This window comes from Pterocles gutturalis, unplaced genomic scaffold (assembly GCF_000699245.1).
Source record: "Pterocles gutturalis isolate BGI_N339 unplaced genomic scaffold, ASM69924v1 scaffold15215, whole genome shotgun sequence".
NCBI lineage: Eukaryota > Metazoa > Chordata > Aves > Pterocliformes > Pteroclidae > Pterocles > Pterocles gutturalis.
The window spans coordinates 1-27,359 of NW_010146088.1; the positions used below are offsets into that span (position 1 = coordinate 1).

General features: G+C 43.8%; 1 protein-coding gene across 1 annotated transcript; it reads left to right on the forward strand.

The window, feature by feature from the left end:
- Nucleotides 1-4,294: 4,294 nt before the first annotated feature.
- IRF2 (interferon regulatory factor 2) lies at nucleotides 4,295-26,178 on the forward strand (the record flags this gene model as incomplete). Its single annotated transcript, XM_010085609.1, has 8 exons — nucleotides 4,295-4,454; nucleotides 5,407-5,514; nucleotides 10,637-10,736; nucleotides 11,353-11,529; nucleotides 13,808-13,854; nucleotides 16,992-17,103; nucleotides 20,688-20,852; nucleotides 26,132-26,178. Coding segments are annotated over exons 2-8 (735 nt in total), but the record flags the coding sequence as incomplete, so codon positions are not given.
- Between the last annotated feature and the right edge of the window lie 1,181 nt (nucleotides 26,179-27,359).

Here is a 27,359-nt window from a genome sequence, read left to right on the forward strand (position 1 = left end):
GAACATTATGAAGAAAAAATATATTTTTTTATATATATATCTATAGATTGCAGCCATCACATCTTTTCTAATGTCTCTTTAAAGATGAATGGCTCTTGAAGATAACTAAGATTTTTTTGTAATATCTCTTTAACAATAAATGAGTGTTCCTTCTGAAGAGTCTTGCATAAAAAATCTTAGAAAAATGCATCTTGTAAAGAAGTGTAGAGCTGAAATTCAGTGGGGTTTTTATGTCTTAAGAATGCTGTGGTGACAGCTACCTGCTCAATGCCCTTTGTGTGGCTACTCAAAACATTGCTATGCCCATGCTTCTCTCTCTTATGCTGTTGTGACTCTCGGCCGTGTCTGTCTTAGGAGGTTGGCTTGCATGCTTCACCCCAGGCTGCTGGTGTGATTTCTCTATATAAAGCTCATTTTCAAGTGCACCATGGGTAGCAGGAGCAATGTTATTGACTGGCTTCCTCCCAGTCTCCGTGTTCCTAACTGTGTTGTGCTGGCCTCAGCTTCAGCAGATCTTGCACTGTCTGACCTCTGCAGCACTCTTCCTCCGAGTCATGTCTGCAGGATTAGGACAGTTTATAGTTTATCGGGGAGTGGCCTCCACCATGTTTTTGCAGTATCTAGTTGCAAAAAAAAAAAAAAGGCTGAACTGACTGCAGGACTAGCACAAATAGCACAGTAAATAAAGCTTCAAAAAAGGTCAGAATAATCCCTGCATAAACTGCAGTGTCAGCGCATCTGTGGGCCATGCTTCTTGCCTGTGGTTTGGCTCCTTGCAGGCTCCTGGTGGCCTCCCCCGCCAGGCGAATTGCATTGAGTTGGGGTTAGTGTCTCGTACACTCAGCGCTTGTTTGGGAATAATTTTATGATGTCTGAATGTCCACTGATATATTTAAGCTTCCACCACTGAAAAGGCAACAACCCCTGACTGTGGCCCCCTTTAAAAAGGAAGTGGGTGATAAAAATGGAGTGAGAAAAGGAAATTATATTCATGGAGCTACCAACCTTAATATATGTGTAGGAGATATGGTTAAAAATTGTGGTTTGTGAAGATTGGCAGTCCTGCTAAGGATGGCAAGTGTTCATAAAATGAGTTCCCATCAGGTAGCCCTGCTTCCATGTCTAAATGAGCTCCCCTTTTCTTGTAGGGTATAAAAATGCATTTTTAGGTCCCATCTGCATTAGCAGTTGGCTGTGTTTCTTGGCAGTCATTCTTTCCTTCTCCCACCAGTGATAAACCAGAAGAAAAAACAAATGTATTTTCAACGTAATGCCAGAAAGTTTGATTCCAACATGGGTCTCTGGAAGTGTTAAGCATTTTCCTGTGCTCTCCCCAAAGAAATGCTGGATGTCAGTAGAGTCTTAAGTACAAAGAACTTGTCTGTGGTTTAAAAGTACAGGGTCTTCATTAGCCATTTTGGATTAAGGGGTTCCCCCCTGTCCTCCCCAGCTGCTCCTTCCCACTCCCATGCTGGAGTGCCTTCCTCCCTCAGTTGCACTGTCTCGTGCGTCTTTGAGCAGGATGAGAGCCATGATCTGGGTTCAAACTGAGAAAAAAGCCTTACAGAAGGAGGTGCTTCTTGTAAGCCTGCCAGGTTCCCTGGTCTTGTTCACAAAGCTGCCTGTGCGATGAGTACCGTTAGCATGAGACAAAACTAGGTTGGAGGATGGGAGGAGAGTAGAGTGAGAGATGCTTCTTTGCTGCTGGTGGAGCTTGAGCTGCTCCTTCCACCTGCAGCCCCAGCCAGCTCCACTCCTCTCCCCTGCCAGCCTGGGCATCTCTGGCCACGATCTCTCCAAGGCAGAGCAAGATGGTGCCAAGTGACCCAAGGCAGGCATTAAGCCATTTTTCGCCCAGTTAATCCAAGTGTGAAGGTTCAGGCTGACAAAGGAGCTGGGCTTTGGAAGGGGTTTGTTTAGGCCAACAGTTGGGTACCCACAGCTCAGGAGGTGATAGAGAAGCCAGTGGGAATCAGATGCCTTGGCACCTCTGAAAATACTGATGGGGTCCACATGTCCCACTACAAAAAGTACAGTCACCGACACATAGCTTCTGGTCTGTGGGTGTAAATCTGCAGAGGAAGGGCAACTCTAACATTGACCAGAACTAGGAAATAGGTGCAGAGGTGCTCCCTGGTTTACAGCCTGCTTCAGATTATAAATCTTGATGTTTCATTCTCCATACAAGGATTGACTGTTTGTGCTTTTTCCTTTCCACTGGGAAAACACTGCAGAGAGGCTGGAGTGAAGGAACTTGGCAAGCCTGGTGTTTTGTATGGCTCACCTTAGTTTCTGGCTTTGTAGGTTTTTAATTAATTTATTCTGATGGTGTGTGAAGCTGGCTTGATGTTAGGTGATGGCCCCTGAAACTTTACATGCTTTTGCTGCCTATTTTGGAGAATTTCAAAGATCTTCACAAGCTTGCACAGCTCTTAATGGCCGGAGGTGATTGTCCTGCTACTCGCTGATGGATGGCCTTCAGGTTCCCCCATGTGGAGCCATCGAAATAAAACTCCCAAGTTCACCCATTAACCCTGCTTAGGGGTGGACAGAGGCTACTCTTAAGGCATTGCAGAAGCTGATGTTTCTTTCTGTACAAATCATGCATTTGACAGCTCTGAAGGGAGATGTGGCACCTTCATTTCCCACAGTTACTCGGTAGAATTGACTTGGTATTTTCATCGCAAGGATGTAGTTGATGTGCAACTGCCAAAAAACCCACTACATTTTAGTGCTGTTGTAGTCAGTGCTGTCCTGAGGCAGGCTCTGGGGGTGTCTTCTGAAGATGTCAGGCTTTATTTTCTGCAGCATGTACTCTTAGAGGAGCAGGGGGTTTGTTTTGATGAGCAGAAGCATGCAGTTCTTACCCCCCTGTGAAAGACATTCCCCCAGAAGATGCCCACCATTCCCTCCAGCTGGACGTCACTGCAGGTTATTTTTAGCTGGGTTTGGTTTTAGTTTCAGATAAACAGATCTTGGGAGCCACTCCTCCCATCTCACAAGCCAAACCTCTTTTGGATTAATTTGCCTTGGTGTGGGTGATGGATGTGAAGGTGTGTGCTGACAGCTGCAGGTGCTAATCCCAGAGGAGTCCCAGAGTATGGAAAAGTAGATGAGCACCGCAGCATCTGTGGGGGAGCAGCTGGGGAAGCCCCCAGGGATGTGGGAAGAAAGAGCTGACTCACTCAAAAGTGCCGTTTTGGGCAAGACTGGCTTACTTGTAGTAGCAATGTTGGCAGCTTTCTCATCTCCTGAAATGTGTTGCTTTTGCACAAAGGCAGCTTCTGTTTCTTCCACGTTGCCTGTCCCAGGTGGGATTTGTTGCTCCTGCCTGCAGGATGACTTTTCTGCCTTCTGTTCAATTTGTTCATTCAGATGGGCTTGAAATTCGTCTTAGGGGCTCATTACCCAGAAGACGAGTCTCACTGCTAAATGGGAACATTCATGTGTTGAATGCTGAAGATGATGTACAGTGTTTCCAGGAATTGTCTCAAAGTGCATGTATACTTAAAAGATACCTTACAAAGCAATGCATCTAAGATGATCATTGCACCTACTTGTTTCTTTCTTGACAGACGAATTGAAATTTGCTCGCATTTTTAGTACATTGCCATTTCCATTTTTCAGCTTTGACCCAACGTGTAGTAGGGGCAGATGGTACAGATCTCCCGTACACACTCTGCAACCTGGATGGGAATGGTTGGTGCCAGGGAGCTGCAGTGGCATGGCTGACTGCTCGCCACCATTCCGGGGGCTGAAAAAGCTGCCCCCCCATCTCCCTTGCCCAGAAAACAGCTTCCCGCTTGCACAGAGAGGGGATTTGCATGAGGACTCAGCTACTGTCAGATTCTGGGGTTGGCTGTTTTTTCATGTATGATGTGAACCTGAAAGGGAGCTGAGCAGTTGCAACCACCTTCTGAGCTATTTTAGAAATTCGTAGTCACTGGAAAAGGCTGCAGCTGAAGCATGAGTGACCAGTTCCACACAGCAGTAAATAAAATGCCAATATGTTTGCTAAGAGATTAGTGTGAGCGTGGCTGCTGGTAAATTCTCTGAACACATCAAAGAGCCTTATTGTTGCACTCGGGTTTTAATTCCTTATTAGTTTCAGGAAATACATGTCCTCAGAGCAATGAGAGGAAACTTTGAACGTTTTTCTTCCTCTTGTGCTGGGTGTGGACTTGGTACTGCCTAATTGTTAGTCTGTCTGATGCCTGTACTCCCATAGGAAGCAAGAACAGACCCATTTACATTTGTGTCGTTGCTGTGTGCTTTCAAATACGTGGCCTACTCATTTTTTTTCTTTCTCTTTTTTAATTTTAAGATCAAAGGTGACAAGAATAGCGGAGCAGAGAACTTAAGAATGATGCAGAGAACACAGATGTGAAGAACAAAGGAGAGAGGAAGGAGCTGAGCCTGGTGCAGAGAGGGAGAGGAGAAGAAGCAGCCTAAATGCAAGTACTTGAACATGGAAATGATGGGTTGCAGGCTGCTTAATAGGAGTTTAATGTGGTGCTTTAATCTGCATCTAGTGTCGGTTGGCACTTTCAGAGTGGTGCCTGAGATAGATTAATGTTTTTAAAATTTTCTGCCTTGAGTTCAAGACTTTGGTCTCTTGTGTCAATAATTTACAGCTCTAAACAGGGAAGTGGCATCAGGGTCACGTGTGAGAGAGAGAGGGAAAGAAAAAGTGAAGTCCGTTTGAGTCTTAATAATATGGTGTGGTGTGGTGCAGCTGAGGAGACTGTGAAGCACTCACTTCCTAGCTAAGCAGCATCAAAATGTAAAATAGCAGCTAAAAAATCAGTGACTGGGTTGATCAGAGAAAGCTGGAGGGAGAGGGTCAAACTACTCAGCCAGAACCAAAGTGGTCTGATGAATTCCTGTGATGTAAAATGTATTTTTCATAATTTTAGTGAAGTTTATGGGACAGAAACAGCCTTTTGAAACTACTCTCTTCAGCAGGTGGATGATTTTAGCTAGTACAGTGATGCCTCCTGCATGTGAATTTTTTTGGTTACATTTTTTTTTCTGGGCAAAAAAAGGTCTTGTGCAAATGCAAGTACGTGGGCCAAAAAGAGGTCTCTTCAGGAGCATAATTGTTCTTCTTTGTGACCTCTGGTATCCCGCCTGTATCATCAGACAAGCTTTTGCCAATATAATGTGTCTTCTTCAGGTGAAGTCTTTCCTAATCCAGGTGTACCAGAAGAGTGTTTTCTGCCTTAGAGAAGGCTTTTTCATCTCAGTTGCTGTTAGGGCAGACTTCTGCACTGATCCAAAGTCACTCTTACATTTCTAATTGTGTAATGCCTGCAAAGCTTTAATAAGTCTGTAGTGTGCAGAGATGGGGAGCTGCCTGGGAGTTGTGCCTGGAAAGCAAGTAACTTTGCCCCTTGTTCCCTGCAGCTCTTTCCCGGGCAGGTGACAATGCCTGTCGAAAGGATGCGGATGCGCCCCTGGCTGGAAGAGCAAATCAACTCTAACACGATACCGGGGCTGAAATGGCTAAATAAGGTAAAGGGGGTGCATGCACACACATAGTGGGGTGGGGTGGGGGAGAGCGACTTTATAGCAGTGCCTGAGGTCTGAGGTTCGGGTAGGTAAATCATCTAATTCCTGGTTTTCAAAGGGGTGACATGGGGAGGAAAGGCAAAGCTGAACTCTTCCCGCTGACCCTGTTCCTCTGGCCTCGCCTGCCAGATCTGAGACGCCCTGCTTTGGCCTGATGGATTTGTGGCTCATTTGAAAGCATTTTCCAACTCTTTGTTGTTGGAGCAAGCATTTCTGGAGACTCTGCTGAGGTGTTTTTTTTTAAGCTGGGAGCAGATTGCTCACCAAGTAGCATCAGAGGGATGTGAATAAAATTCTCTCCTGAGGTGGAGGGCTATATTCTGTGTTAGACTCTGGGTTGAAGCAACAATATCTTTCAGACTTGCTTGACCTCTCTGATAATTATCAACCTGGGAGAAAATGGGGTAACTTTTCCCGTGCCAGATCCAAACCTAATATTCCTTGTCCTGAGCTCTTACTGAGAGTTCTAGGCACTTGGAGAGAATAAGCGTGGGCTCCAAAATGTCAGCAACCAATCTGATTTTTTTTTTAATTGGCTTAATAAAACCAAGGAGTGCATTTGAGACTTTGAACAGTAATAAACCCCAGAAATATTGCATGCATTCTGCAGTAGCAGAAGAGTAATTCACCACACTGAAACGCGTGAAGCAGTTTTGGCTGCAGAGGCTACTTTATTATCAAAATGGATGGAAATGCACGAAATCAGGTGCAGAAACATAGGAGGTGCCACTGTGGTTAAGACACTAATCCAGTTACACTGGTATTCTCCCTACAGGAGTAGTTGTGGTGCTCAGGTGTTCATTTTTAGAGATGAAGAATGGCAATTAAGATGACAATTTTTTATTTAATCTTTCAAAGCTAGAAGTCCTCGTGACTATAAAATTATCATGAGCCCTTTAAATTTCATCTGCAAATTGTTTCTCAGGAACTTCCTGCATCAGTGACTCTCACATGCTATGGCTGCGTAAATAAATATTGCTTTATCCATTCCCTAGCTAGCTGCCCTGTGAATTTGAGTAGGTCCTTGTTCTTGCATTATAGGGTCACAGCTGAAGAGGAGGAAGAGACTAGATTTTACTGTTGTCTTTGTAATTTGAGTCCCACATTCAGGTCCCTACGGATTCTTCTCCTTGAGTATCTCTATTTTGGCGTCAGGTCTCTCCTGCTGACAGTCCATCTCTGCTGTCCTTTGCTGGGCATTCCGTCCTTTGCTGGTCATTCCTGCCCGATCCTGAAATAAGTAGGGCACAGTATTTTAGGTTTGAGCACATTACTCTTAATGTACAGATGACAACATCATATTTATGTTCATGTAGCCTTTTTTGGTACACTCCAGGAATGTACTTGCCTCCTTTGCTCTGCAGTATGAAGATGCTGACACTGTGCTAAGGGCTTAATTCTTCCAAGTTCAGCCCACCAGCCCATAAAGGCAGTTTGCAAGGCATGTCCTGTTGTTTAATGTTTGCAGCTCTCTGATTGTCTTATTACAGGGGCTATTGCCTTGTGCTTCTGGTGGAAACTTGTTTGTATGCAAGAGCTGGTAGGAGCTTTTGTCCTTAGTTAGCATATTCTGTGTTGACCAAGGCTTGTCTCACAAATAAAGTATTTTTGATTTTTTTTCCTAAAACAAAGCCCTGGCTCCTACTAGGAGGAGGATATCAGGCTGAGTGGCCTGTCTTGAGGCTTATTAAACTCTGATTCTCCACTTCTACCCTCTGATTTAGCATCATTCTGGGTTGCCTTCATTGTGCTCAGCAAGCTAATTGCACTTCTGAACATTTCTGCTTAAAAATGTAACCATTCATTACAACAATGAATCATTAAACCAAAAATATTTATATTTTTTACTGTAAATCCTGGCCATAAGCAAAGCCATGCATGGAATCAATGATACAGTGTCATGTGTATCACAGCCCATTCTGTACCCACAGAACTGACTCTAGTCTGTAGGATTTCAGGATTTGATATTTCAATCGGTTTGGCAAAGGACAGTTCACGGTACAGAAAAGAAGGTGGGTCACATTAGCAAGAGAATGGCACTCGTGTGTGTGCACAGCTTTTAAGGAAATAAGATTTAAATGCTAAGAAAATGAATACCATTCAGGGTTTGCCATTGGCTGTCTCTTCTTGGGGAATTTTTCCAGACTCAGAAAGCAATGAAACCTCTCTCAGTTAAAAACGTCACATCAGGTACCAGCTGACTTACCAAATTGCTTCCCATACTATCAGTTGATCACATTATACCTCCTGCTTTGTTTTCCCCTCCAGAACAGACCCCTCTCTATAGGGCTTAAAAAATACATGGTTGTGTACCTCCCTGGTGAAAATGTTATTCTGCTGAATGGCATGAGGGAGGAAGGGAATTTCTTTACCTTCCCAGAGAGACAAAACTGGGAGGTGTGAAGGAAATTACATAGTTCAGTAGAGGGCAGAGGTGGTGTGAGGAGAGGGATACTGAGAGGTCAGTGTCCCCCATGAATCTGGAAAAGGAAGTTAGAGTGGAAACACTCAGAGTAGCTGTAACAGGAGTCGAGAGGCAAACTGCTGCTTTGATGGATGCTTGGACTATTACCATCCAGATGGATGCTGCTATTTAAAATTTGTCTATGACTTTCTAGCTAGTATGTGAGCTCATGCTCATTCACCTGCTTGGAGCATCTTGCAATGCTAGGGTTGCAAGCACTCCATACTATTTTCCTCCTCCTGACTGTTTCTAATAATGTGACACCTTTTCCCTTTTGATGTTCCTACCGGAGTTTGATAGTAATTCCTGTTACGCTGCAGAAGTTTTGTGGGTTGTGCTTTTGACTTTAGCTGAGGCTAATTTTTTGATAGAAACAGAAGCGTCCTACACAAATGTCCAGGGTTGGAATGGTGTATCAGACAGCACATGGTTTTCCAAGTTTGAGAGTAATCGCTGATAAGCTTTTTCCTATTAAGATAATTATTAGGAAGCAGGATACAGGTAAACACTTGACAATGTGCAAAATAAAAAATTAGTACTTAAATGAAAAGCATCTAGGTAAACTAGAGCAGAACATGCAACCACTTAGTATTGCTGCAATAAGCAGTCTTGCAGCATTTCAGAGAAGATTAGATATTTGATAGTTGATGAGAAAATCTGTAGTTCCTATATAGGTATGTAAAATTATGTATTATAAAGTTATAATACACTGGATTCTATGATTTTGTTATTTGTATTATAATTTGCTATAAGTCTGTGTGCTTCAAGACATCTGGGATTGCGAAGAACGTTCTGTAATGAAGAGAGGCACTGTAATGAACACTTAGACTGCTGTTGAGAGTGTCCTTGAAGCAGTGAGTATGGTTGATGATGACAGGATGCTTGTCTGGAGTCTTGTTCACTCTGCTAGTTTCTATAGAACGTTTTGAATTGTCATGCAGAATATTAAATCCATGGTATAACCTCTGCAGCATTGTGTAACGTTGTTCAAACCTCCCCCCATCACCAGGCATGAGAAGACTTTTTAATCTGGTCAATTGTTAAAGTTCTTATTGATAGAAATGGTTTTCTATGGGAGTATGAATTTTTTTCCATGCTCGTTATAGTCTATGGGAGGGTAAAGGCAAGGAAGCTTATTCTAGCTCTGATAAATACAGTGGTGCTGTGGACCACAGGATAGTGGGGTTAGGGCTTTCTTTAGGCCACTTCTACTTGGGAAAGAGGCAAGCATCTCTGTAAGATGATTTAACTGTATAGAAGGGGAAGAGTAAAGAGGCAAAAGGCACATGAGAGAAGTGTTGGGAATAGATTAGGAGGAAAACTGAGAGTGTGAGGGCTTGAAGGGGAATGAGGAATGTGTTAAATCTGTGCTTTCACCAAATTAAAGAAAAGTTGAAGCCAAGCAAGAAGGGAAGAACACAGTTCTGAACAAGAGAATGTAAATGAAAGGACTGAAGACAAGAGTTGAAGTACTATACAAAAGACAGGCTTAAAAAAGAAAAGATCACATGGAAAGGAGGGAAAATAAACCTAACCTTGACATTAGTCAAATATTAACCAGACCGACAAGGAAGAAGAGTGGTTGTTGGAGAAAGGGGAAAGGGCAAAGGATTAATCTCACCCGACCAGAGACCTCTACAATGCAGTCATTTAGATGAGAGCTGCCTGTCTAGAGTTGTTTGTAGTCAGTGGAGAGAAATAGGCTCTTCTAGGGTGCAGTTCAGTTGGCATGGCTCAGGTGGCCTCCTTGGGAGAGGGTCCATTTTGCCCTGGAAATGCTTTTCTCTTCGCAGGCTGAGAAGTGGATCTAAACCTGTAGTGGCAGTGCTTATAGCGCGAGATGTCTGTGTGTGAAGCCAGATAAGATGCATTCCATTAGTTTTTCTGATCCTTTGGGAATCAGTTTATACTTCCACCACATGAGGCATGCCCTGGTTTAACTACATGTTGTGTGTTAAAAAATTAATTTAAAAAAACCCCTTCCTTTTGGTTGCTTTAAATGCACTTCTCTTTGCCCTAAAGTTTCTAAACTAAAATGCATTCAACTATCTTCAATGCTACCCCTTCACATGGGTGTCTGGTATTTTTTATCCCCACTGGAGAGATGTCTACAGTTGATATATTTGTATGTTTGTTTGCTTGGCCTATGAATTTGAGAGATCCCTTTCCTTCACTGTGCTAGTACTTTATTGCCTGAATTCTAAATCCTTGGAATTTGCTGTGTTCCTATGGTTGTTTAGTTTCATATTTAATTTTTCTAATCATAGAAGTGTCTGTGCTGCCAAACTAGCCTTTGTTTGAATGTTTTGAAATGTTTAGCACTGCATGTTTTATCCATGTGTCAGCTTGAAGGGCTGCCAGGCTCAGGCTCATCATCTGCGAAGGGGCATCTGAGTATTTCATATACTTAGGGCTGTATTCTGCTTTTAGGTGATGCCAGTGGATATTTTCCTATTGAGTTCAGTGACAGCAGCACTGGGTTAGAAGGAAGCAAAACACTTGCAGATGCTGGAACTGTGTTTTTGAATAAGTGACTTCAAGTCACCGGAAGATCTCTCAAGTCAACCAGTTTTGGCATTTCCTGTTTGTTTTCCCTTCCAGGAGAAGAAGATTTTTCAGATTCCCTGGATGCATGCCGCAAGACATGGGTGGGATGTTGAAAAAGATGCTCCTTTATTTAGAAACTGGGCAATTCACACAGGTATTGGAACTGTCCTTCTGCGGGACAGATTTTCACACTGTTTTCCATTTTAAAGTTACATTTTCCTTCTTTCTTGTCTTTGCTTTTACTAACACAGAGAGTGAATTTAAATTTCTAGATTAGTGGGAGGTTGAGTGCTTTTTTTCAAGATCTGCGATACTCACCAGCTTTATTGAGGTGCCGTAACTCGTTTGCATTGAGAAACACGGTAAAACTTTTTTTTTTTTAAGCATTAACAAGATCAGGTTCAAAATTGTGAGGAGTAGAGCATGCTCAGCACTTTGTAAACTTGGGTCCTTAGGCTTTTTATGCCTTTTTGCGGATTTGAGCCAGATGTAATAAAGGTAAATGCTGTGCAAGCTTTTCCATGTTGTTGTGGAGTCTCATCTGATCTGCAGTGCCCTGGGTCTTTCTTGAGCAGAAAGCGTTCATCAGATGATCTAGAAATGTGCATGGGAATGAGATCACAGCACTCTCCATTGCAACCTCAGCTATTGTTTGAATGCTTGTCGTGGGAACCGAAGGCTGATACCTGGAAGTTAACCTACGCTGTTATTAATTCACCTTAGGTTTTCAGTTACACGTCGTGTGTGCCTAACTTTCTTTTCTTGCTTAGGAAAATACCAGTCAGGAGTAGATAAACCTGATCCAAAGACATGGAAGGCAAACTTCCGTTGTGCTATGAACTCTCTGCCTGACATAGAAGAAGTGAAGGACAAAAGTATAAAGAAAGGAAACAATGCCTTCAGGGTGTATCGGATGCTTCCATTATCTGAAAGACCCTCCAAAAAAGGTAGAGGAGAGAACGTTTCAACATGAAAATAGTATTGGGGGCATTGTTATTATTTTGGGGCCCACAAAATGTGCCGGTTCTACTTCTCTTGCTGTGAAGCTGGATGTTTCTATCCAGATGTTCCCCAGATCGTAGGAACATCTGTGTAAAAAAATGGGTTACATTAAGTTAAGAGTACAAGCTGCTTGGAGGGAGGATCACCAAGATGTGAAAACCCCAGGCCGGTGATCTGTGTAAATTGTGTTAGATCTGTTAAAGCCAATGGAGTTATTTCAGATCCTAGTCCCAGGTGCCTTGCTTGTTTAAGTTCTGGGAATGCAGTAACAAATGGCCAAAGTTTCGTACAGGACAGTGATACAGCATGAACAGCTGAAGACTTGCAGAGTGATGAACACCTTGACTTGAATCAGGAAAAAATGTTTCCCAAAGGAGTCATTAATGAGAGTGCTGAGTTAAAGCACAGGTTCAGGAAGTTGTGAATACTATGAAAGAGAGCATTTATACATTTCTCTGTGGCACCACTTCTAAAATCACAGTCCCCTTGAGGTATCCTCGTGACTGAAGGCAGCATAAATCCGTATGTGTTTATTCCCTGCCTCTCACAAAAGAACTGAGTGTCCTTCAGTCAAAGAAGATGATTAGGGGGATATTAGAGATCAGTACATTTAATTCAGTAGGGCTGATTCAGGATATGGTGGCAGTGCACTCTCTGCTCACAACATTAAACTGTCAAACCACTTCATTAGTTGCGTAGCTACACTAGGCCGTGAAAAACCAGCCCCCACAGCATGATAGTGGTGAAATGGGAAGCTGTGTTTAAATTGCCAAATTTAGGGATTAGGTCTCCCACATGGCAGGAGAGGACCTAACCACCAGGTCAATCTAATGAGTATTTGGTTTCTTATGGAGTGGAAACATTGGCTTCCTTATGGCTTCATTACTATGGAGCAGAACAATGGCTTCCTTAGTCCTATGATATCCTCTGATGTCTAGGATTTTTGGATGAAAAGATAACCTGCAATCCAGACGCATGGTGTTCCTCTAAAGTACGGTACAGTTCACCTGTAGTTCAGTTTGCTGTTTTCTTAAATTGAGAAGTAAAAGGCACATCTTCAATTTAAAGTCAGTGTGATTGGAAATGATGAACCCTCATTTTTGGGACAGAATCATAACATGAAAGGAAGATCAGTATGCAAAAGTAGAACATCTGCTTTGAAACTGTTTCCGATCTCATCTGTGGTGTATTTTGCACCTCCAGGCATATTTCCCTGTCTCATTGTGGTAGATTCCTCTCATAGCTGTAAGAACTAGAAAAGCTGATAATGAAAGTTGAGATTCTGGAGATGGGGGCTGTAGCAGTAGAAGATTCTGTAGCAAGTCCAGTTACTATAAAGCTCTTGATATATTTTGGACCCTTTATATGTTCTCACATGCCCTTTCTACATGGCACATGCTAAATTTATGTGTGAGCGAGAGCAAAAGAATTTGTCTGCAAACATTTCTAATTCTAAGTACTATCTTGTAGTAGAGATGGCAGAAATTCCTGGGACACGTCTGTGCAAACAGTGGGGTAGAGCTGAGCTGCACCAGCAAGTCTGAGCTTCCACATCGTGGTCTGGTCAGATCAGAGCAGGGGCAACAATGCTGGGGTCTGCCAAGGCACATGAGATTTTGTGAGGGTCATATGCTATGGGGTTTTCTGGATTCTCAAATTCAGCATGATTGCATAAGCCACTTTTACATGAATTATAATATATATTCCCCCCACCTCCTCCACAGGTTGCAACTATTTACAAAAATATTTGTTGAAGCTTCTTGTGATCTCTCTTCACATCTTAAATCAACAAACAATCTCTCTTTTCCTGTGGCTATAATGAGAGTGTCACAGATGTGATGAGACATGTTTTGATTTTTTCCCTTTAAGAGTAGTTTTGTCCTCCTTCCTTCTTTTTTCAACAGGCCTTATTGCTTAGTTTGTTACTTCCATATTTTTAACCTTGATTTTTTGGCTGCAATTGCTTTCCTCAGTCCCATCGTAGTTTTTTTTTTTTTTGTAGCACTTTAAAAATTAAATACAAAGCCGAAGTGTTAAAGGTGAATTTTTGACTGCGCAGGCCTTAAGGAGGATTTAAAATTAAGCAAAATGTGTTCTCCCTTTCCTATTAGGTCCTGCCATTTTGAGGCTCGTTTGGGGTCTATTTCTTAGTGAATATAGAGGGTGTTGAGGATAACTCATGGCCCACAAGACTTTTAAGAAATCTTCCTTCTGTTGTTGCAGGAAAAAAAACGAAGTCTGAGAAGGATGACAAATTCAAACAAATTAAGGTAAGAAGTGGCTGTTTAATAGTGCAAGAGCTTGTGAAAATAATCTGTTGCAATTTTTTTTAATAGCCCCAATAGTATATTGTGGTGGATATTTGCAAATCTCTCATGCTTGTGGTTTGGTTACGTAGCTATAGTTATGTTGGATGTTTGGGGTTTTTTTTTAAAAACATGAAGGCTGTTAGAGCCATGATTGACGTCATCAGTTGACACAGCCCTTGTGCTGCAACGCCTGGAGGTTGGAAAACTGGCAGCCTCGGCAATACATTTGCCATTTGTTTGTCTGTGTAAGTAGAAATACAGTAATTACGGAAGGAATGCTTCCGAACAATAGAGCTACCTTTTGGAACAATTAATTTATGTGCGTAAGGCATTGGAAATTCATTTTCGTTCAGGCAAGGGAGGCAAGTTTTGTCAGAGCTGCATGTTCTGCTTATAGTTTGTAAGTCAGAAGACCTCAGTTCTAAAGCTCATCAGTCGCTGTGGGAGATTTCTGCCTGTTCAGAGCGCAGACCCAAACTGCTGTCCCTACAAAGCATGGTGTTTCCTAGCTTGCCCACTTGTGCCAAGTACCTCTTTGGGTGGTCAGTATTACTGACCAGCAGGGTTTGGTCTGCCTTCAGTTTTTTCAAAAAGCAAATAAAAGGTTTCTGGCTTTCAGTCTTCAGTAAAGTCAGTGTCCTTGGGTCGCACGTAGCAGCCGCATCTGCAGCAGCAGGGCAGCTCAGTCTCCTGCTGCTCACTTGTGCAGGGCTGTGCCATCCACATCTGGGCACAAGTCCTGCACCTACTGGCCAGGAGATGCTCTGGGCCAGGTGAACCCAGAGGCCTGTGAAGACTCCTCCATTGAAATCAGGTTTGGAAGGCAGACGCTCTCCCAGCAGCTGTGACTTGTGGAGTTACATGTGAGAATACTACGATTTTTACATTGTCTTAAAGGAACCACTTTTTAACCATCGTATCTGCATCACACAGCCACATGTGCTTGTTATAATGTGAGTCTGACGGTAGCCTGTGTTGAGAGGGAGCCAGGAATCTCCTTTGGTCAGAGCAGAGCAGTGTGTGATGCCTGCCAAAGCTGACAGCAGCACTTTGCAATTCCTCTCCTTTGTAATCTTTCTTTTAGTCAAAATATTAAATGCCAGAAAAGCTGTAGAGGCACTTGAACAATCCCATCCTCTGTTAGGATTAATCTCACAAATAGTCATTGCTCAGGAAGCTCTGGTGATGCCTGGGAGATTAGTATATGACGTGAGACCTGGGAGTAGGTGCCAGTGGGGGGATGCTGGGAGCTTTTGGGACCACTTTCTTCCAGCTCACTTGCCCTGAGCTGCACAGAAGTGTTAGGGCAGGCGACGCAGGAGCAGTGAGCTGAGCTGGCCATGCCTCCAGCACAGGCACCTACCAGCGATACCTACTACGACCATATGGCTCACCAGCCACCAACTATGGTACGGCCACTTAGCTCTTGTAGGCTTTGAGCTGGGACGAGGTAGGATTCCTGTCTGTTCCCCCTTATTCTCACAAATGCGTACATGAGCTGGCATCCAGATATGCCTGGATTTTAAAACCGGTGTTCTTTCCATGCTCAGCTACTGTTCAACTTACTATTGAATGTTGGAGGCAATAATAGCGGAGAAGGGTGGTGGATGAATTAATGCAAATGCAGATTTGTGAGCATTGAAAGCTGCTTGTAATTGCTTTGCTCAGTGATGTGAATTCCTGAGATCTGAGTTGCATATTTCGCACTGAGCGTCTTGCAGTTACCCTGAAAACCTCTCTTTAGGGGGGAGGTGAGTGGGAGGCTGCTGCACAGCCTGCCTGGTAATGGTAATGGGGTAATATCAGCAGAGGGCGAAGCTGAGGATCCCAGCGGAGATCTGCGTAGTGAGTCTCACATTGAGCTCTACTCTGTTGCCACTGACAGACTCTGTGGGTACCCACAGCAACTGCTGGTGGGGGTGAAGAGTGCTGACAAACCTTGCTGAGCTTGAGCAGGGTGCTCAGGGCACTTCCCTGCCTATCCCCATGGATGTGAGAGACTTGGGCCTTACCAAATTCCTGCTCCCTGCCGGTTGTCACAACTGGTGCAGCTCATCAAAGACCTAGTTGCCATTAGTACTAACTGCACTCTTCTGATGTGCGGGGAGGCCTTGGGGCAGGATGCATGTTTGCCTTGCTTAATGGCTGGGAGGGTGGAGACTGGTGTTGAAGTGACAGCTTTTTTTGAGTTTTTTTTTTGCTGAAATGCTTTGGAGCAGAGAAAATGGGCAGGGCGTTGCATCAAATCCAATTGGGAGCTTTGCACCTGTCTGTGAGTGTCTCTGGATCAGCAGCAAGGCAGAACTTCCCATGATGGGCTGGCACTGCCAGTTCAGGGCAAGAGCAGAAGACCTTAGACTTTGTAACCAGTAACCCTGTAATGGAGCCAATACCAGGGAGGAGGTTGGGCCTGTAGATAATCCTTTAAATGCATTCATGGCTTTTTAAAGAAATCATGAGTTTATGGAATTAAACTTCTTGGTGACTATTCTGAAGGGAACTTTTTAGATTCCCACTCAAGTGTACCAGACCTACAGATACGCATCTTGTGGAAAGCTCGGTCTATGTAGAACAGGTGGTGTTTTCCCAACACTATTGCCCTGTGGTAATGTTTATGATGTGATCTAAAAGGCTATGTTTAGTGTAAACACTTTTATTTGCTTTCAGGCTTGCTGCAGAGAAAAATTAAGGCTAGAATTTAGTAATTGTTGTACAGAAGCTGGGGCTTCCTTTCAGAGAGCACTAAGAGATACACCATGTTTGGAAGGGAATGAGGATGAATATTAAGTAGAATACCATTTTAAAGCAGTGTTTCATCCTTGTTTGTTCCAAGTGTTAATCTCTTGTAGTAACTAGCTTACTAATTTCTTGCCCTCTGAAGGCTCCCTCTAAGTCTGTAAATTAGAAATAGCTTTTGTTTCCAGGCAGAAAGCAAACTCGAGAACTGAAATATTCAAAGACCATGTCTAGCAGAGATCAGGGAGTATATGGCAGGCAGAAGTGATACGAGTTATTACCATCTCAGAACAAAGAAGTGAACTGAGTCCAGGCTCCTAAAGTAAATCAAACCTGACCCAACTGTGCTGTTTTCATTCTAGCAAGAGCCAGTTGAATCATCTTTTGGGATTAATGGGCTAAATGATGTTACTTCTGACTATTTCCTGTCCTCCAGCATAAAAAATGAAGTGGACAGTACAGTGAACTTTGTAGGTAAGTACTCCTATGCTTTTCTTGTATGCTAAGCATACAGGGGGCTTCAGAAACTCTTTTGACTCTGCTAAACTCAGCTTTCCATCAGCATTTTGCACTTTGGAGAACACCATGGTTACAATCAGGTCAACATATTTGTCACAAGACCAAGCCATTCCCAACCAGGTTCTGGTTGCAAGTTAGCCCCACCACCTTGCAGAGACAGCGAGCAGCGCTGTGGCAGCGTGGTAGTTCCCCTGATAGTACTTACAGACACGCTCAGGTGCCCTTGCCTGATATGAACTTACTCCACAGGGTAGTCCTCAGCTATGAGGAGACTGTAGCCATTGTCATGTGGGAGTTAAACTGCAGTTGGATGACGGTCTCCCATTGCTCAAAGCAGAGGTTTGTATAGGGTGTTTTATTTGGGAGTTTAAACCTGCAGATGAAATAGACATGCTTGGTTCTTTTTACTGGCACCTCAATAGCAGAGTTAGTTCTTAACATCACTGAGCTAACAACAAGGATCAGCGAAGACTGCATTTAGAAACTGTTACATTAGGAATTAGCTGTCATCTCAGCATGTGAATAATTGGTTCTCAGCAGAATAATTGGGCTGGTTTTTGACAACTCTTTTTTGGCAAAGGTTGTCACTGCAGTGAGGGCTCTTAGAAATGTGACCCATATACCTTTTTCTCTAGAATTCCACTGTTATACATGTCGGAAAAGTGTTTGAAAAACGTATTAGTCATCTGTTTGGAGAGATGGCAGAAATTATCTGCAGTGACTATTTTTGATGCCCATGTTTTTAGGTCACAGGGCTTTGCACAGTCATTCCCCTCAAGTACATCTGGGGCTAAGGAGCTTGTGAGTAGTTTTCCTCTCTTTGTGGCAGTTCATTCAGTCAGCTGTTGCTTGGTAAGAGTGTTAGAAAATGATGGTTGCTTCTGGTATTACAGAGGAGTTTATAACTTGAAGGAATCACACTGTAGTGGTATTAGTGCTTCCTGTTTACTGACTGACTGATATTGGCCAAGGCCAATATGCACTCTCAGGGAAGAAGCTTCATACACTTTAGCTTTATTTTACAGTCTAAAGTCAAACAGAGATTAATTAATAGCAGTCTTTGGAATGTACTTGGTGTTCCCCAAAATACATGAACATCAGACAGAGTAATTTTGGTGCAGACATCTCCGTTTTCTGCAGTACAGTGTATCCTGCTTTCTGTTTTGATTTTACGATGAGAGGAATGCATGTTGCAACTTAGTCTCAGTAATTTATAGCACAGGACGCATAGTGGCAACATCAACATCTAAGAATGCTCAAAGGTCTGTTGTGGAAACCAAGCAAGAAGTTCAGAGGAAAAGAACTGAATTTGCACCTGAAGGGCTTTCATTTTTCTCTGTACTCACAGAGTCCATTTTCAGGGGTAGGACAGCAAAGCTTGGATGGGTAACCGTCATCCAGTGTTGTTCAGTTAACGGTTTGTGAAGTGTGCTGCTTATCCAGACTGGAGAGAGAAGTCCTTAATTATTACTTCCGAGCAGGATTTTAACGTAAACAGGGGGGAAAGGGTAAAATAGATCTGTTCTGCAGAAAGGAGGGAAGTCAGCTGAAGGGTAGGAAAGACAGCACCTGCAGTGTTCCTGACATATGTGCAGCTCATGGGAAAGTGGTGGCATATTGCCCAAGGGAGTCGTAATTTTTGCTGTGCAAGTTATCTCTTGGGGTAGGTAAAAATTCGTCAGATATTGAGAAGAATGATAAAACACTGCAGATGGCCTGCTCATACCCTGGCAGGGTTGCACAATATTGGTTTCTCCCAGATAAAAATTAACTCTGTGTGTGCTTTTGCCCCCTGCGCCCCACTTAATAAAAAGCAGGTTGTTTCAGAACCAGGAAAGGTGTAAATAGAGTGGAAACATAGTATGTGGAACAAAATTGTAGTAATTGTAGTGTTTCAACTTCTAAAAAAACCACTATCCACTATTTATGTAATTTTCTTTATGCTGGAATTGTCTTATAAAATACTCATCAACCTTTGGGGTCTTTTCAGTGGTTACCTGGCACTTCACAAAGCAAAATGATACGCAGCTTTTCTCTAGGAGAAAAACCCATCATTTTCTTTTTCAAAAAGTCATGTTCTAGCCTTGTCTAGATGTAGAAGGCAGGCATGGATTGTGTATATATACATGCACATTCATGTATATTTATCTCAGTTCATCCAGGAATAGATGCCTTTTTAAAAATTAATAATTTTAATTATTAGATTAATTTTAATCTTTTGCCTTTTAAAAAATTAATAGTTAGAGTACTTAGCTCACTTAGCAGAAAAATTTCAAGATCTGCTGTGTTTCATTGCCTGCATTTGTTTCCCATCATGGGTCTAGAAAAAAATGTATTGTCTGAATTCCTACCAGCACAGCTCTGTGTTTGTACAGAATTTGTCTGTACAAAGATTGTTCCTTTTGAAGTTGTATTTTCCAGTGAAAGAACATCTATAGTCCTTCTTTTTGTCTTGAATAACTCTGGATTAAGGTTAGCCATCCTCTGAGGCAGCTCCATCGCCGTGTGCTCTTCAAGTCTAGCTTGTCGCTGTTAGTTCCATGCCAGATTAATGCAGTCAGCATGTGTTCATACTGCTGGGATCAATAGGGAAGTTGTACAAGACAGAGAGAATTGTCTCAAGCAGCTCCAGAGAAGTGAGATTCTGGCTTTCACCATAGTTTTCCTTTCCTTGGTAACTTCTTGGTACCACAGTTTATTCCCCTGTTTCAAAAGGGTGTTGTGTAGCACAATTAATGTCTGCAGAGCATTTCGGGACACTTGCAAAGCATCCAAGGTGCCTTCACTTTGTAGAAATAAATAATATTCCCCTGGTATTAAATAGCATGTGCCTGGGAGAACAGGAAAACCCTCTGTTAATAACTAACAAGCCTATAGCTTTCAGTCACAGACCATGGGGATTAGAGACTACAGGTACAACTGTGCTTTTCTACATACCATCACTGCCATTGCAAGGATCAGTGAGAATAAGCATCTAATTGGAGAAGAAATTTTTTCACAGATTCATGTCATGTATAAATCAGAGTCCCACCATGTTCTACATGACCATGTGGCCAGTTTTTTGCAAGCCAGTTCTGGTCTTCTGGTGTGTAATTTATGTGAGAGCATCCAGAGGCCGTGGGATGTTGTCAGCTTGCAGGGTGAGGATGCTTTCCCAGATCAGGAGAGATTGTTGTGGCCTTGGTGAGACCATGTTTCTGGGTGGAGGAAGAGTGTGGCTGTGGTCTTCTCTGGGAAAGCTTCTGGGCAGCTGTTATGTCAAGGAGGGCTCAGGGATGTTATGTGTGAGAATCAGGGGAGAATTAGGCATGTTCAGTCATCACAAGTGGGGAAAAAATGCCTCTGAAGGTGATGGAAACTAAATAAATCACACAAGTTTCCTTTGGAAGTCCCAGTGAAAGCACATGGTGGGCATGGAAGAAAGTGTTGAGACGGTACTAAGACTCACTCAAATACCAAGTAGGCTCCAAGGACAGGCTCTTAGAGACCCAGCGAGGTCGAGGTGTTACAAATAATAATTTTTTTTTTCTCACCCCAAGTTGTAGGACAGCCACACCTTGATGGCAGCAGCGAGGAGCAGGTGATAGTTGCCAATCCTCCTGATGTTTGCCAGGTAGTAGAGGTGACAACAGAAAGCGATGAACAACCTCTCAGCATGAGCCAGCTGTATCCCCTACAGATCTCCCCTGTCTCGTCCTATGCAGGTAAGCATCCTGGTGTTTCTTTACACTCCTTTTTTGGAAATGTTTGGAAGACACTGGGGGAAAGAGGGCTCTTCCAGGGTAGCTGGCAAAGGTCCAGAAGTGTCTGTACCACTGCCTTCTGCATTTTTAATGAAACTTAAAAACTCACAGTCCTCTTTACTCATTTCACCTTGGGAAACAACTTGGCAGATCTGAGGTTGGAAATTTAAGCTGCAATTTTTAGCCTGTGACTAATGGAAAAAGGACCTTTTTAGATGTAATGCAGAGAGGTCTTTTCATCTTTTATTGGAGGTGCATTTTCAGTGGTATAAATGATGTGCTGCAAATATAGTGTGTCCCCCTTATCCCCTGACCTACTAAAGGTTAAAGGTCTTCCCTGCTGTATATTTCCACAATGCCTAGCACAGTGATCACAGAGCGCTAAGGGCTGCACTAATTATATATAATGCAGACATGGAGCTGAAGCCCTGGAGGAGTGGATCTGTCCTGTTACAAATAGTCTGCAGACTAGAACAGCCGTGTAGTGACCGATAACAAGTGGTACTGCGAGCAGCAGAGTTGTGGACACCTAGCTTCTAACGCCTGCCTCCCATCTGGATTCTCTGATATCTAAAAAGGGGTGAGATAACAAGCTTTTACCCAAGTCAGGGTGCTACTGGTTTCTTGGTTTTTGTCTGGCCCCGTATTTTCATGAAAGTGGTAGGAAGTTGAGTCTTTGGCACTCATTTATCCCTTATCCAAGTCTGACAGTGTTTTCAGAAGTTGTTAGGGGAGAACAGACACAAATGCATATGTGGGCATGCTGTATAGAGTCCCTACAATCATAGAAGCCTTATTTCCGTAGGAAGCAGGGCAAAGCCACATTTGAAAGTAGAAAAAGTTTCAGATCCAACCTGTCCTTCCTTTTTTTAACATGTTGCTGACTTGCAGGCCTCAGGAGACTGGGTAGAAACATAAATCTAATCTTTTTAGGCAAACTTAAGTATTAATTGTTCCCCATGCAATTTTTTATTTTACATGTGTTTTTGCCTTTGACTCATTAGACTGAAATTAGTTCCAGACACATTTTTATAAAATATGTACTTAGGAAGTTTTATCTTTGGGTCTGGGTGAATAGTATGATGTTCTTTTGAATAGCCTCCAATGTTAGTCTCACACATGTTGATAAACGATCATGCTTCCCAATGTGTTTAGTCTGTAATGGCCAGAGCATTTAGAAGGGCTTTGCAAAGCGTAAGGCAGGGGGATGATGGTGCTTAACTTATTAGCAGCTGGGAGACAGGCCTTTGAAACATTTGTCCTCTTTCCAAATGCTTCTTGCAAAACTTTCCCCATCTATGTGAACACGACCATGATGCTTTTTTTTAACCTCAGCTACAGGATCTAAGTTCTTGGAATGCAAACAAAGGTCACTGTCTTCATCTGGAACTCATGATGGTTGCTTGGGCTAGGATCATAAAGAGGGCTGGTCTGGTGACAGGAGAACCACCCTGATGTGAGCAAGTCATGAGCTGCCTCTGCTAAAATGAATGCAACAAGCCTGTATAAGGAAAATGAGGCATGACTGAAGTACTTCTACTATCCCCTTGTATTGGCTTAGTATCCCTTTGGCCTTCAGCTGTCCTAACTTATACTAGGACCTGCTACCCATAACTCAGATAACACAGAGATTATTTCATGCCACTTGATGTGCTTTTGAATGCATCTCAAGGCATTCAAAATCATGATTCTTGATGATCCTGGTTACTCTAGCTAGAGGCCAGGAGGCAGTGGAGTACTGCAAGGGTCTGTCCTGGGACAAGTCCTATTTAATATATCAATGAGCAGAAGGGGTGTTGGAGTACACACTTGTGAAGTTTACAGGTGACACCAAAAAGGGGATACCAGTCAATACTGTTGAGGGCATGACCACCATCCAGAGAGACCTGGAGAGACTGCAGGAATGGGCCAGCAGAAACCCTCTGAAATTCAGCAAGCACAGATGCCAAGTTCTGTGGCAGGGAAGGAAGAGCCCTTTGCAGCAATAGAGGCTGGGGCTAATGGGATGGGGAGCAGCTCTGCAGAAAGGCAGGTGAGCAGTGAGCTGAATGTGATAGAGCAGAGCACCCTGGCCACAGAGAAGGCCACAAGCTTTCAGGACTATGGCCAGTAGATCTAGGCAAGTGATTATCCCCCTCTACTCAGCATTAGTTACATTACTTCAGGGGTATTGGGTACAGTCTTGAGCCCCTCAGTCAAGGGAAGATACAAACATATGGGAGTAAGTGCAGGGAAGGGCTATTAGGATGATTAAGGGCTGGAGCACTCACTCTGTGAAGAGATACTGGGGGACTGGGGCTTGTTCAGCCTGGAGAAGAAATGGCTTTGAGGACCTTGTAGCAGCCTAGCACTACCTGCAGGGATGTTATTGAGAAGGCAGAGCCAGGCTCTTCACAGCAGTGCGTGATGGGAGGATGAGAAACAGAAGGCATAAACTGAAACAAGAGAACTTGGTCTATCTGGATATAAGAAAAAATATCATATTTTTCACCACAGGGACAGTCAGGCAGTGGAGCAGGGTGCCCAGAAAAGTTGTGCTGCCTCCATCCTCAGGGTTTTTCAAGACCTGAATAGATAAGGCCCCAAGCAACCTGATCCAGTCCTGTAGCTGGCCCTGCTTTGAGCAAGAGGTTGGGCTATAGACCTCCTGAGGTCCTCTCCAGCCCAAATTGTTCCAGAAACCTCTTTTTTTTTTTTTTTTTTTTTTTCTTTTAAGGCATGCATTTGCCCTTGCGGCAGGAGTGAGGACAGGGATCTGTGGTTTGTTAGAACCCTGAAACTTGAAGGACACTCTTGTGACTATTTCTGGCTTTGTCTTTGCTCCACACAAACTTGTACAGGAGAACCACAGGAACCCCGACCCTGTGCTCATGGGTTTGCAGGGTAGAGCTGCGTACTCTGTCAGGTGCTACTGCTGAATGGCAGGAAAGAGTATGACCATAGCAGATGTGCAGGAACAGTTAGTTTAGCCCTTTTGAAACAACATCAACAACAAACAAGTAGCCTGAGATATCAGCTGTCCTACATAAATCTGTCTTATTTCAAAAACACCTCTAGTTCCTTTCTGATGTTACTCAGGCAAATGATAGGAGTGGCCCTTGTGAGTTTTCTCATATTTCCAGTGATGTCTATGAAGTGCATTTTTTTTTTCTTGTGCCAAGGCTGTTGTCTACCTCCTCTTGTGTTTGACACTGGTTCAAATAACCTTCTTGATTGAAATAGCCTCTCTAACTTTCCATGCCCAAGTGGCCAGCTTCCCTGGCTTTGCTAACTATAGTGCTATCACTTGCTCAGCATTTTGTTATGTATAAACACCAAGGATGGATTCCTTTTCAGCTGCATCACTCTTTTTTTGTTGCCACATATTTCTTCATCTCTAGCAATATCTGTTTCTTGTCTCTGTATGGGTTCCTCCTATTGATTCTATCTCTGGGGCCATTTCTCCTTTGCACAGATTATTTTCTGCCTCTCCCTCCCCCAGTATGGCTTAATTAGACAGCTTAATCACGTTGGCACATCTCTTTACCTGGGCCAGTGAATGGGAAGCGCTGCAGAGTGTTAACTTCACAGGGCTTTGCAGTTAGATTTAATGTTTCGGACTGCTCCTCTGCTTACTGCACGCTGCAGCAGAGGCTCTGGTGCAGGGGAGGTGCAGGTTTTGGAAGTTGTAACCTGGGGTAGCTGAGCTGCCTGCTTCCTTGCTTCAGAAGGACTTTGGGTGTAGCAGTTAGATCCTGGGGTCTGAAAGAGCAATTCAGGCCATTGGTTTACAGCACTCTGCCTAAACCTAGTGCTTAGCCCAACCTCAAGACAAGGGCAAGGTGCTGCCAGTCTCTCTGAAGACATGCAGGGGCATGATCCATGAGGCACAGGCCATACACCCTTTGCACTCGTGTTATGTCCAGTGCAGAGCATGAGGTTGCTCTCTGGGAAGGCAGGATGGTGATTTATGGTCGCAGGGGTGCAGGGGCTGTGCAAAGCAGTCTGCATGGGCTAAAATGCGTAACACAGAGCGGAGAGTGGAAATTGGACTTGAGAGCTCCCTTGCCTGCTGCAGTAACTGATCACATCATTCCTTCTGCCTTGTAATTTCTGTGTTCCCATTGGCTTAATGCGTGGATGAGGCCTATCTGCTCAGGCCTGGTGGCAGGGTTGAAGAAAGACCTTTTCCAAATGCTGTTGGTAGCCTGGTAGATGCCTAGGGTTATCCTCCCAGGAAACAGGACACAGTGGTTCAAAACCCCACGAGCTGAAGGGGACTTGCAATCCAGCCCTCTGCTTTTCTGGATGAGGGTCTGGGCACCAGGTGGGTGTGCTGAAGGTAGCAGCCGTTGCCGGAGACCGGTTCTGAGAAGAGGGGTTTGTGCCTCATCAGATGTATCTGAGGCACAGCACTCTTAACCAGTCCACGGGCCAGGAGCCTGACCCTCAGACACTGGGACTGGGGGACCCGTGTTCAGACGTACGTGGGCTTGAAAATACAGTCAAAATGCCTGGATTTCAGGCTCTTCTGCAAGGGAGGAATGCAGCTGCAGGAGGATGGCCATCTTGCTGGAGCTGCACCCCTGTGTTTGCACTCTGGCTGGAGTGATGAGGGTGAGGGAGGCCATGTGCAGTGGAGATAGCAGGAATTCTGTGTGCTGGAGTGGTGGGTGAAGGGTCTAGAAATAGGCTGGCAGAGAAGCTGGGCACGGGTGGCAAAAGCGAAACGAGAGCAAAGTGTAACAACAGTAGTAAAGCTCCAGAAGTGACAACAAACCCTTGAGGCAGCAGGCTGAGATAACAGTTCATGAAACAAAAACACACTTTATCTCCTCTGGGGTGGAGTTGTTGCTGGTTTTGCAGGGAGATAAAAATAAGGATTTGCACAGAACTTTGCCAGGCCTGGAACTGCCAAGAGAGGGAGAGGGGGCTTCCTCTGGTTGAGGGAGGCTCTTCCCTCTGCCCAGAAAGCACAAATCTATTTCTTCCCTCTCTATTACTGTCTTTTCCAGGGTATAGCCATGTTAAGTGTGATAATCATATGAATTTGCACCAGTTGTTCAATGCAGCTGTGCTGTCTAGCCCTTGGATTGCTATTGCTGTGGCAGGGCATCCATGCTTCTCTGTTGTTTTCTGGTTGTTTGGCTTAACTCTGTTTGCTTCCACTTGTTGGAAGTGGATCAGGCCTCTTGAGCTGGATTTTGCGACTGTAGATAGAATAGCGTGAGCTTCATTTTTGTTTCTGTTTTGTTTGACAGAAAGTGAAACAACTGACAGCGTTCCAAGTGATGAAGAAAATGCAGAGGTAAATGTTTTCTGGATTTTTAGCACTTTGGAGCAAGGTCTAAAGAACAATGTCCTGAAGTATTCTTCCCCCTTCTCCGTTTGCAACTCTGTCTGTCAGTGGAGTATTCATTTTAATATTAGCTGGGGGAGAAAAATAAACCAGGAAGGTTCAAGGGAGACAGACATTGGGATTATTGACACATGGTGAATATCTCTACAAGTTCTTTCCTCCTCATCTATCCAAACTGAAAGGAGATTAATTTCCATGATAAGATATTCTGGAGAGCCATAAACAGTGCTGGCTAGTTTGTTAACATGATGCATTGACATTGCTGGATAGCAAGTGTTTTATCTTGGCTGAAAGCATGCTTACTTTGTTTCCCTTAAATGGCACCTGATCTCATACAATTGGAGGAAATGCTTACATGTATGATAGAAATGCAGCTTGAACGTTTGAGGTATGTGAAGCAAAAAGCTTTCCCGAGTAGTCAGTTGAAAAGGAATTAATGGAGAAAATACCTGCCCCATGAACTTTTCCTGAGCTGCACCTATGCAAAACCAGCACTCCCCTTTTCTTTTGAGGTTGCCATCAAGTGACCAGACCTACCAATCTCCATAAGTACTTACAGGCCAGGGGAAGCTCACGAAGCACTTAGGTGGCCTGTGCTCCAGCTGCATGTTTGCAGAAGGCTTCTTGCAAATCTCTCTTCTGCTGCACCCCCCAGAAAGCCCTCTGAATCCTCCATCTAGAAGAACTGTAGGTTGTGCAGTTGCATAATGGCATGGCTAACCCTCTTGGGTTTGTCTCTCATGCCTTGGTTAGGGTGCAGCCCGTATGTAGACTGACAGTAATGACTTACCAAACCTCGTTTGACAGAACATGCCATTACAGCATGGGTGATGGGGAAAGGACTGGATATTCATCTTTCCTTGGCGAACCTCCTCCCTGAAATGTGGGACACACTGTCAAGTGACAGTGGTTTTCCCAGAAGCCTCACCTATGTTGAGGGTTTGGGTGGTGCTGTTTGGGAGGTCTTGGATCTCTGTGGCTGCCTGTTGGCAGGAGGATGCTCTCCTCTGGTAACAGAGGAGCTTTGGAGCTTCCCTTTGTAGCTCTGAGTGTTTGGTCATCCATGTCCATTTTTGGCATACTGGGAATAAGGCCTTTATTTTTGTGGTGTGGTGGACACGCTGGAGGGA